Here is an 11,643-nt window from a genome sequence, read left to right as displayed (position 1 = left end):
TACAGGAGATAAGCGGTGTATTATAGATAAGCGGTGTATTATAGATAAGCGGTGCCATTATTATAGACATACACAGGTATACAGGAGATAAGCGGTGCCATTATTACAGATGTGTCAGGCTGTCTCTAAAGCTTGCAGTTTGTCTCCATCTTCTCAGGTCGCCATTACAAGGTGTCACCACTGAGTTCTCCCAATTCTGCAGCTTTCTAGCCGCTGATCACACGGTGGTGCAGTCACTGATATTGATCTTTCTGGGTCTCAGTCACGTGACCGCTGCTTTTCGCTGAGTCACGTTGTCGCAATCACGCTGTTACATTGTATCACTCTCCTGCATGTCCCCGCCCCCTGACGTCACCGCCCCGCCCGTCTCCCTCCATAAAGTCTCCAGTGTTCCGTCCTCCCGCTGTTTCCGACTTTCTTCTTCACGCTTTGAGCCGCCGCAGACCCCGGTAGTGGCCCCCACAGTGCAGGACCGGGCCCGGTGTCACCGGCCGGAGGAGGCCGCGCTAACCAGACCTTGTCCGGGGTCTCCTGGGCTCACTGACAGGGGCTCCAGCTGAAGTTTTGCTCCGGATCCGATAAAGACGAGAGAAGAGGAGACAGACGGCCATAAACCGGGGGAGAGGTAGTGGGGGCAGCAGGCTGCTGAGACCCCCCCCATACTGTGTGTGTGACAGAGGGGTCTTTCTGTAGGGTCCCCCATACTGTTTGTGTGGGGGGGTCTCACTGTAGGGTCCCCCCCCCCATAGTGTGTGTGGGGGTCTTGCTGTGGGGTCCTCCATAGTGTGTGTGTGGGGGGGGGCTCTAGGGTTCCCCCATAGTGTCTGAGAGGAGGCTTGCTGTAGGGTCCCCCATACTGTGTGTTCGTGTGGGGGTCTTGCTGTAGGGTCCCCCATACTGTGTGTTCGTGTGGGGGTCTTGCTGTAGGGTCCCCCATACTGTGTGTTCGTGTGGGGGTCTTGCTGTAGGGTCCCCCCCATACTGTGTGTTCGTGTGGGGGTCTTGCTGTAGGGTCCCCCCCATACTGTGTGTTCGTGTGGGGGTCTTGCTGTAGGGTCCCCCCCATACTGTGTGTTTGTGTGGGGGTCTTGCTGTAGGGTCCCCCCCATACTGTTTTTTTTGTGTGGGGGTCTTGCTGTAGGGTCCCCCATACTGTGTGTTTTGTGTGGGGGTCTTGCTGTAGGGTCCTCCATAGTGTGTGTTTGTGTGGGGGGTCTTGCTGTAGGGTCCCCCCCATACTGTGTGTGTTTGTGTGGGGGTCTTGCTGTAGGGTCCCCCCATACTGTGTGTTTGTGTGGGGGTCTTGCTGTAGGGTCCCCCATAGTGTGTGTGGGGGTCTTGCTGTAGGGTCCCGCCCATACTGTGTGTTTGTGTGGGGGTCTTGCTGTAGGGTCCCCCCCCATACTGTGTGTTTGTGTGGGGGTCTTGCTGTAGGGTCCCCCATAGTGTGTGGGGGGTCTTACTGTAGGGTCCCCCCCCCCCTTCCCTGCCTGTGCAGCCATGGAGGGCCCGGAGCCGGCTGAGGGGGAGCACGTCCTGAACCTTTACCGCATGGGTCTGGAGAACTTGAGCCTGGAGCAGATTCCAGAGGAGCGGAGGCAAGAGGTTCTGCAGTTGCTTCTTCCTCACAACCGCCTGCTGGTGCTGCCGCCCGCTGTGGCCGCCTTCTCCCAGCTGCACCTCCTGGACATCAGTAATAACGGCCTGGCCTACATTGGGCCCGAGATCCTGGCGCTGACCCAGCTGAAGACCCTGCTGGCCAAGAACAACCGGCTGGACGAGTCCTCTCTGCCCAAGGAGATGGGCACCATGCGGCTGGAGGTGGTCAACTTCAGCGGAAACCAGTTTGAGGAGCTCCCCAGTCAGCTGCTCCAGATGCAGACCCTCAACACTCTGTCCCTGGGGGGCAACCGGCTGAAGAGCATCCCGGCCGAGATCGAGAACATCACCAGGTACGGGAGCGCTGGTGCCACCCTGGAGGGCGATCATGCGTGTACTGGGGCATCTACTGTAGAACTACTACTCCCAGCAACGAGGCTGCAAAGTCCTGGTACTTCTGTGTGATCGGTGCGAGGATCTGCGCCTGCTATGGTGCCGTCCTCTCACCTCCCACCGCGCCAGGTCTCTGCACCTCATGGGGTACGGGGGTGGATTAGTGACACATGTAACCAACTTGTTCACAAATGTTGTCATTGATGGGACCATTGATGGCCACCCACTGAGCCACAGTGCTGCCAGATATATATTACATTGCTGACCACTCTGCTGAGCCACTGTGCTGCCTTATGTATAGTGCTAACCACTGAGCCACTGTGCCGCCCTTCGTATAGTACAGTGCTAACCACTGAGCCACCGTGCTGCCTTATATATAGTGCTAACCACTGAGCCACTGTGCTGCCTTTTGTATAGTATAGTGCTAACCACTGAGCCTCTGCTATGTACAGTGCTAACTACTAAGCTACTATGCTGCTGTATGTATAGTAGTCATAACCACTGAGCCTCTGTGCTTCCCTATTTATAGTAGACCTAGACCCTGTGCTGCCCTATATATAGTACAGTCCTAACCACTGAGCCAAAATGCTGCCATATATATTTAGTACAGTCCTTGGTCCATGTGCTTCCCCACACATAGTGCAGTGCTGACCACTGAGCCACCGTGCTGCTAACAACTGAAGGCGTTCTATGAATTTCCCATTCACTATTCATGACACTGCTGCCCCGAGGACCGACCTGCCCAAACCCCCCCTGGCCCACGGACCGAACCAGCCCGAGGACTGAGCCCCTGCTGTCCCCCCCCCCCCCCCCACCCCCCCCGAGGACCGAGCTGCCCCCCAGTCCAGGATGTGGGATCCTGCCACTTGTGGTGCAGCATGTTGGCCGATAGCAGAGAGGCTTTGTGCCTCTTCCTCACTGTTCCCGCTGCACAGGGTCCTGCAGGCTGTGCCTCGTCCTCACTGTTCCCGCTGCGCAGGGTCTTGCAGGCTCTGTGCCTCGTCCTCGCTGTTCCTGCTGCGCAGGGTCCTGCAGGCTCTGTGCCTTGTCCTCACTGTTCCCGATGCGCAGGGTCCTGCAGGCTCTGTGCCTCGTCCTCACTGTTCCCGCTGCGCAGGGTCCTGCAGGCTCTGTGCCTTGTCCTCACTGTTCCCGCTGCGCTTGGTCCTGCAGGCTCTGTGCTTTGTCCTCACTGTTCCCGCTGCGCTGGGTCCTGCAGGCTCTGTGCCTCGTCCTCACTGTTCCCGCTGCGCTGGGTCCTACAGGCTCTGTACCTCGTCCTCACTGTTCCCGCTGCTCAGGGTCCTGCAGGCTCTGTGCCTCGTTCCTGCTGCGCAGGGTCCTGCAGGCTCTGTGCCTCGTCCTCGCTGTTCTCGCTGCGCTGGGTCCTGCAGGCTCTGTGCCTTGTCCTCGCTGTTCCCGCTGCGCTGGGTCCTGCAGGCTCTGTGCCTCGTCCTCACTGTTCCCGCTGCGCTGGGTCCTACAGGCTCTGTGCCTCATCGTCACTGTTCCCGCTGCGCAGGGTCCTGCAGGCTCTGCTGTTGGTGCCCCAGTTCTGTCCTGCGAGGTACAGAGGGGTGCGTTCCTGTACACTGTCCTATATAGTGACGACTTGTATCTGCTCCTGTGGTACCGGTGACCCCCCTCCTGGGGGCGCCCTTCACCTATCTGTGACTTCCTGTGACGCCTGCAGTGTGTGGAATGTGCTGTATCTGTCTTCCAGGAATATAATCTGCAGACGTTCCTGGAATGGGTTAATACGTGGCGCCCCGCCCCCGCCAGGTTTTGATTCCAGGGTCATCAGGTCCAAAGTAAAGTGTGTGCAAAGGTGACTGCAGCGGTGGCTCCTCGGAAGCAGCGATCACTGATACATTGTATCTCCCTCCAGCTGATACAATGTAACAATCTCCCGCTGACATATTCTGGGTCCTCGCTGCCCATCTTGTGCTTATGGGGGCAGGTGGCGATTTATTTTGGAGGGTGGGCAGAGTCTGGTACGTCAGTACTACTGTCCGGATAGAAAGTATTTGCCCCCTCAGGTGTCGCCATCTTTCCTGTACTGATTTGTTGTAGGATATTAAACTGCATAATAGTAAAAGGTGAAAATAAGTAAGTGCCCCCTTGTGCCAGCCCCCTTGTGCCAGCCCCCTGTATATTTGGGGGGTGCCGGGCTTCGTACATGGGGGGGCCTCATCCGTTCTCTGTTGCTTTTCCAGCCTGGAGTTCCTGTACCTGGGGGGGAATCTAATCTCCTACATCCCCCCGGAGCTGGCCCACCTGCCGCACCTGAGCTGCCTGGTGCTGTGTGACAACCGGATCCAGAGCGTCCCCCCGCAGCTGGCTCAGTGAGTACAAGGGAATATGGGGGGTCCTGCACAACAGCAGAAGTGTCCGTACATCTGTGCTCGGGTCCCAGCTGCCGTCCCCAGGTTGTAGCACCCGTCTCTGCCTGCTGGTGGCGCAGTCTGTAGGACGTAGCCCCTTGGATCCCGGTCAGACGCCTCTCCCCCAGCCAATCCAGGTCTCACACTTTGCTCTGACGAGGGGCAGTACCCCGAAACAGTCTGCAAACTGAGGTTCTGGTTTGGCTTTTATCCTGAGTCATGTGACGAGGCGCGTGAAAGGGTCGATTGTGACTGTGAGGATTGATGCTTCCAGTAGGTGGCGCTAGGGTCCTGAATGTGCATGTTGTTTGCAGGTTACACTCCCTGCGGTCGCTCAGCCTCCACAACAACCTCCTCACCTACCTGCCCCGCGAGATCCTGAGCCTCATTCGCCTGCAGGAGCTGAGTCTGCGCGGGAATCCCCTGGTGGTGAGATTTGTCAGGGACCTGACCTACATGCCTCCCACATTACTGGAGCTGGCCGGGCGCACCATCAAGAGCCGCGGCATCCCCTACAATCCATGGGAGCTGCCCGAGAGCCTGCTGAGATACCTCGACCTGGCGAGCAAGTGTCCGAACCCCAAGTGCGGAGGTGAGAACGGCACAAATAATGTCCTCCACTGCCTGTACATAGAAGTGTACAGAGAACTGCAGCAGAATAGTGAGCGCAGCTCTGGAGTATAATGCAGGAGGTAACTCAGGATCAGTAATGTAATGTATGTACACAGTGACTGCACCAGCAGAATAGTGAGTGCAGCTCTGGAGTAAAATACAGGAGGTAACTCAGGATCAGTAATGTAATGTATGTACACAGTGACCGCACCAGCAGAATAGTGAGTGCAGCTCTGGAGTATAATACAGGATATAACTCAGGATCAGTAATGTATGTACACAATGACTGCACCAGCAGAATAGTGAGTGCAGCTCTGGAGGGTAATACAGAATGTAACTCAGGATCAGTAATGTAAAGTGTGTACACAGTGACTGCACTAGCAGAATAGTGAGTGCAGCTCTGGAGTATAATACAGGAGGTAACTCAGGATCAGTAATGTAATGTATGTACACAGTGACTGCACCAGCAGAATAGTGAGTGCAGCTCTGGAGTATAATACAGGATGTAACTCAGGGTCAGTAATGTAATGTATGTACACAGTGACTGCACCAGCAGAATAGTGAGTACAGCTCTGGAGGGTAATACAGAATGTAACTCAGGATCAGTAATGTAATGTATGTACACAGTGACTGCACTAGCAGAATAGTGAGTGCAGCTCTGGAGTATAATACAGGATGTAACTCAGGATCAGTAATGTATGTACACAGTGACTGCACCAGCAGAATAGTGAGTGCAGCTCTGGAGTATAATACAGGATATAACTCAGGATCAGTAATGTAATGTATGTACACAGTGACTGCACCAGCAGAATAGTGAGCGCAGCTCTGGAGTATAATACAGGATGTAACTCAGGATCAGTAATGTAATGTATGTACACAGTGACTGCACCAGCAGAATAGTGAGTGCAGCTCTGGAGTATAATACAGGATATAACTCAGGATCAGTAATGTAATGTATGTACACAGTGACTGCACCAGCAGAATAGTGAGTGCAGATCTGGAGTATAATACAGGATGTAACTCAGGATCAGTAATGTAATGTATGTACACAGTGACTGCACCAGCAGAATAGTGAGTGCAGCTCTGGGGTATAATACAGGATGTAACTCAGGATCAGTAATGTAATGTATGTACACAGTGACTGCACCAGCAGAATAGTGAGTGCAGCTCTGGGGTATAATACAGGATGTAACTCAGGATCAGTAATGTAATGTATGTACACAGTGACTGCACCAGCAGAATAGTGAGTGCAGCTCTGGGGTATAATACAGGATGTAACTCAGGATCAGTAATGTAATGTATGTACACAGTGACTGCACCAGCAGAATAGTGAGTGCAGCTCTGGGGTATAATACAGGAGGTAACTCAGGATCAGCAATGTATGTACACAGTGACTGCACCAGCAGAATAGTGAGTGCAGCTCTGGGGTATAATACAGGATGTAACTCAGGATCAGTAATGTATGTACACAGTGACTGCACCAGCAGAATAGTGAGTGCAGCTCTGGTGGTCCTGACTAACCCTCTCCCTGATGTCTTCTCTCCCTCTCTCAGGCGTGTACTTTGACAGCTGCGTGCGTCACATTAAGTTTGTGGATTTCTGCGGGAAGTACCGCCTGCCGCTGATGCATTACCTCTGCTCCCCGGAGTGCTCGTCTCCCTGCAGTTCTGTCTCCTCGCAGAGTGAGTCGGACTCGGAGGATGAGGCGAGTGTCGCTGCCCGCAGGATGCAGAAAGTTCTTCTGGGCTGACCTTCTTCCCTGGACTTGTATCTGAAGCTTCCGAGGATCGGTGGCCGGGTTTCTTCCGTCACCCGCTGGTCCCGTCAATGTGAATGCGCCAGGTCCTGGCCGCCGTGTCCTGTGCCGCCATTGCTTCTCCACCTCTGCGCGTCTCTGGACTGTGGCGCTGGGCTGGAGCCGCTCATCATGGCGGCGGTGGCCCTCGTGGGACCTGTGCGGCCAATAGTCACATCCGGACGTCTTGCAGTGATTATTGGGATCTGTGAGGATCTTCCGCTTCTAGCACTTTATCCGGACATTGGAGATGGACCGTGACGGCTGACTACAACTCCCAGCATGCCCTGATCGGTCCACCTTGTGCCTTTCTGTGCGGCGGGGCCTGAAGTTACAGCATGGATGTAGTAATGATGTCAGGGGCCCGGTGCATCCTCCACACGGGGTCTCCTCCGGTTCTGTCACCCCTCGGCTGTACGTACTGCCTCTGCCATGATGGAGGGGGGCGCTGCGCCTCCCAACAGTCCAATGTGACAAAGTCCTCCGTGACAGTCGGCAGTGGGTGAGGCTGGGGGCTTCTCCGCAGGGACCCCAAAGTATTAGTCATGGCCTTAGTATTAGCTGCAGCCTTAAAGGGCCGTGCCTCCTTAATGACAAGTGTCGGGGGTAAGCCTGTGTATGGCGGAGCAGGGTGGGAATACGTACGACTCTCCTCTATATCTCCTGATCGCTGCCCCTATACATGAGCGAACAGTCCCATATCTGCCGGGGGTCTTGCTCGTTGTTTGCCCCCTTTTCCCTGCTGCTGCCCTCTGTAGGCGATCTGCGGCATTACAACCAGTGTTATCCATCATCCCGGTGTCTGATCTCTAAGAAATGTGATTATTTTACTAATCCGCAACAGGAATAAAGTTTGTAGATTTTGACCTGTGGTGTGAGGACCCCGTGCCTGAGAGGCTGCCACCGTCGTGCCTGCTGTCAGTGCCGTCCCTGCTGCCTCCCCACACCGCGCTCAGCAATGGCCGCGCCGGCTGATGGCAGGACGGATCGTCACTTCATCTCTAGGATTAAAGAGAACAATAAGTCAAAGGAGAAACCAGACACGTCACACAGGCCCGTCCTGCTCACAGCTGGGGGTTAGTTACAATGTGTTGAGGGAAATCCTCTGCCAGACACCAGCCCAGCATGGCACATTACCTGCACTGATACATTGTAACAAACTGAGGCCAAGAGAGAACTGTGCTGCTGTAACTCAGGGTAAATTGTAACAGACCCTCAGCTGTGAGGAGCAGGAATCAGCATGTTCTTAACCGTGCAGGATCGTCTGATGTTATTACACTCTGCAGCCAGGAGATGGCGCTCTGTTACTGTGACCCCTAAAAACACACATCCACATAAGGGGGAGTCCGGGGGCTCCAAAGTCAGGAGGAAGGGGGATCTAGGAGCCTGGAGAAGGGGGACAGCGGGGGACATAGGAGCCTGGAGAAGGGGGGCAGAGGTCTGGAGAAGGTGGACTGGGAGGACAGAGGGCTGGAGAAGGGGGACAGAGAGGTCTGGAGAAGGTGGAGATGGGGCAGAGAGGTCTGGAGAAGGGGACGGAGGGCTGGGAAGGGATTGAGTTGCTTGGAGATGACGGGGTCTGGCAGTATCTTCGTCCTCCTCATGTGAAGACTCGGTCCCATGTAGAGAGGAGTCAGGAGAGAGCGGTCACATCAGCGACGTACACCGCGATCCCAGTTACTGCACAAATGTAATTTTCCTGGATGCAGATGATTTGTATAAAGTCCAATCATCGACTGTTGGAGGATAAATCACATGTAAAGCGCCATGGAATAAATGGCGCTATAATAATTGAACAAATATCCCAATGAGCAGGATTTATTCCAAAGCTAAAAAATAAAAAAAAACAATTCAGGAAATTCTTCTGCAGAATGAGGGTCCGGACATCATCGAGGATGTGCAGATCTGAGATCTGAGGGATCGGCAGCTTTGGACGTCACATCACTGACCCCAGAGGCCGAGTCTGACACCTCGCAGCTTCTGGAAGTAGAGATCTGTCTCCACTAGAGATCACCGAGGAAAACATTCACTTATAAACAAGACAGAAATAAAACATTGAAAAGGCGAAACATGGCGGTAATGTAGACAACAAGCCGCAGAGTGTGAGTATAATGCCTAGGGAGACTTACCTCAGTCAGCAGATGAGATACGACACAGTGCCCGGGATATGTCTGAGGGTGACGTATATAGACACAGTGCCCGGTGTATGTCCGAGGGTGACGTATATAGACACAGTGCCCGGTATATGTCTGAGGGCGACGTATATAGGCACAGTGCCCGGTGTATGTCCGAGGGCGACGTATATAGACACAGTGCCCGGTATATGTCTGAGGGCGACGTATATAGACACAGTGCCCGGTGTATGTCTGAGGGTGACGTATATAGACACAGTTCCCGGTATATGAGGGTGACGTATATACACACAGTGCCCGGTATATGTCTGAGGGTGACGTATATAGACAGTGCCCGGGATATGTCTGAGGGTGACGTATATAGACACAGTGCCCGGGATATGTCTGAGGGCCACGTATATAGACACAGTGCCCGGTATATGTCTGAGGGTGACGTATATAGACACAGTGCCCGGGATATGTCTGAGGGTGACGTATATAGACACAGTGCCCGGTGTATGTCTGAGGGTGACGTATATAGATATAGTGCCCGGTGTATGTCTGAGGGTGACGTATATAGACACAGTTCCCGGTATATGAGGGTGACGTATATACACACAGTGCCCGGTATATGTCTGAGGGTGACGTATATAGACAGTGCCCGGGATATGTCTGAGGGTGACGTATATAGACATAGTGCCCGGTGTATGTCTGAGGGCAACGTATATAGACACAGTGCCCGGTGTATGTCTGAGGGTGACGTATATAGACACAGTGCCCGGGATATGTCTGAGGGTGACGTATATAGACATAGTGCCCGGGATATGTCTGAGGGCGACGTATATAGACACAGTGCCCGGTGTATGTCTGAGGGTGACGTATATAGACACAGTGCCCGGTATATGTCTGAGGGCGACGTATATAGACACAGTGCCCGGTGTATGTCTGAGGGTGACGTATATAGACACAGTGCCCGGTATATGTCTGAGGGTGACGTATATAGACAGTGCCCGGTATATGTCTGAGGGCGACGTATATAGACATTGTGCCCGGTGTATGTCTGAGGGTGACGTATATAGACAGTGCCCGGTATATGTCTGAGGGCGACGTATATAGACATAGTGCCCGGGATATGTCTGAGGGTGACGTATATAGACACAGTGCCCGGTGTATGTCTGAGGGTGACGTATATAGACACAGTGCCCGGTATATGTCTGAGGGCGACGTATATAGACACAGTGCCCGGTATATGTCTGAGGGCGACGTATATAGACACAGTGCCCGGTATATGTCTGAGGGCGACGTATATAGACACAGTGCCCGGTGTATGTCTGAGGGTGACGTATATACACACAGTGCCCGGTATATGTCTGAGGGTGACGTATATAGACAGTGCCCGGTATATGTCTGAGGGCGACGTATATAGACATAGTGCCCGGGATATGTCTGAGGGTGACGTATATAGACACAGTGCCCGGTATATGTCTGAGGGTGACGTATATAGACAGTGCCCGGTATATGTCTGAGGGCGACGTATATAGACATAGTGCCCGGTGTATGTCTGAGGGTGACGTATATAGACATAGTGCCCGGTGTATGTCTGAGGGTGACGTATATAGACACAGTGCCCGGTATATGAGGGTGACGTATATAGACAGTGCCCGGTATATGTCTGAGGGCGACGTATATAGACATAGTGCCCGGGATATGTCTGAGGGTGACGTATATAGACATAGTGCCCGGTGTATGTCTGAGGGTGACGTATATAGACACAGTGCCCGGTGTATGTCTGAGGGCGACGTATATAGACACAGTGCCCGGTATATGCCTGAGGGTGACGTATATAGACATAGTGCCCGGTGTATGTCTGAGGGTGACGTATATAGACACAGTGCCCGGTGTATGTCTGAGGGTGACGTATATAGACATAGTGCCCGGGATATGTCTGAGGGCGACGTATATAGACACAGTGCCCGGGATATGTCTGAGGGTGACGTACATAGACACAGTGCCCGGTGTATGTCTGAGGGTGACGTATATAGACACAGTGCCCGGGATATGTCTGAGGGTGACGTATATAGACACAGTGCCCGGTATATGTCTGAGGGTGACGTATATAGACATAGTGCCCGGGATATGTCTGAGGGTGACGTATATAGACATAGTGCCCGGTATATGTCTGAGGGTGACGTATATAGACACAGTGCCCCGTATATGTCTGAGGGTGACGTATATAGACACAGTGCCCGGTATATGAGGGTGATGTATATAGACAGTGCCCGGTATATGTCTGAGGGCGACGTATATAGACACAGTGCCCGGTATATGTCTGAGGGTGACGTATATAGACACAGTGCCCGGTATATGTCTGAGGGTGACGTATATAGACACAGTGCCCGGTATATGTCTGAGGGCGACGTATATAGACACAGTGCCCGGTATATGTCTGAGGGCGACGTATATAGACACAGTGCCCGGTGTATGTCTGAGGGCGACGTATATAGACAGTGCCCGGTATATGTCTGAGGGCGACGTATATAGACACAGTGCCCGGTATATGTCTGAGGGTGACGTATATAGACATAGTGCCCGGTGTATGTCTGAGGGCGACGTATATAGACACAGTGCCCGGTATATGTCTGAGGGCGACGTATATAGACACAGTGCCCGGTGTATGTCTGAGGGCGACGTATATAGACACAGTGCCCGGTATATGTCTGAGGGCGACGTATATAGACACAGTGCCCGG

At 53.5% G+C, this 11,643-nt stretch overlaps 1 protein-coding gene across 2 annotated transcripts; it reads left to right on the top strand.

Moving 5' to 3' along the window:
• Positions 1–405: 405 nt before the first annotated feature.
• Positions 406–7,649, top strand: LRRC58 (leucine rich repeat containing 58). Of its 2 annotated transcripts, none has more exons than XM_077293627.1 (5): positions 406–1,204; positions 1,325–1,952; positions 4,209–4,337; positions 4,691–4,968; positions 6,542–7,649. In XM_077293627.1, the coding sequence occupies exons 2-5, from the start codon at positions 1,501–1,503 to the stop codon at positions 6,736–6,738; spliced, it is 1,056 nt and encodes a 351-aa protein (XP_077149742.1). In that variant the 5' UTR covers positions 406–1,204; positions 1,325–1,500; the 3' UTR covers positions 6,739–7,649. The 2 variants fall into 2 exon arrangements, with proteins under 2 accessions (XP_077149742.1, XP_077149741.1); XM_077293626.1 differs by having other exon boundaries at positions 406–1,271; positions 1,313–1,952.
• The last annotated feature ends 3,994 nt before the right edge of the window (positions 7,650–11,643 follow it).

This window comes from Ranitomeya variabilis, chromosome 3 (assembly GCF_051348905.1).
Source record: "Ranitomeya variabilis isolate aRanVar5 chromosome 3, aRanVar5.hap1, whole genome shotgun sequence".
In the NCBI taxonomy this organism is placed as follows: Eukaryota; Metazoa; Chordata; class Amphibia; order Anura; family Dendrobatidae; genus Ranitomeya; species Ranitomeya variabilis.
Note: the sequence above shows the minus strand (reverse complement) of the source record. Positions and strands in the feature narration are given on the sequence as shown.

Bases quoted from the DNA above. Each gene is read 5' to 3' on its own strand.
- LRRC58 (XM_077293627.1), top strand. From the start codon at position 1,501: ATGGAGGGCCCGGAGCCGGCTGAGGGGGAGCACGTCCTGAACCTTTAC. The intron at 1,953-4,208 runs GTACGGGAGCGC...TTGCTTTTCCAG, and splicing joins GAGATCGAGAACATCACCAG to CCTGGAGTTCCTGTACCTGG. The intron at 4,969-6,541 runs GTGAGAACGGCA...TCCCTCTCTCAG, and splicing joins TCCGAACCCCAAGTGCGGAG to GCGTGTACTTTGACAGCTGC.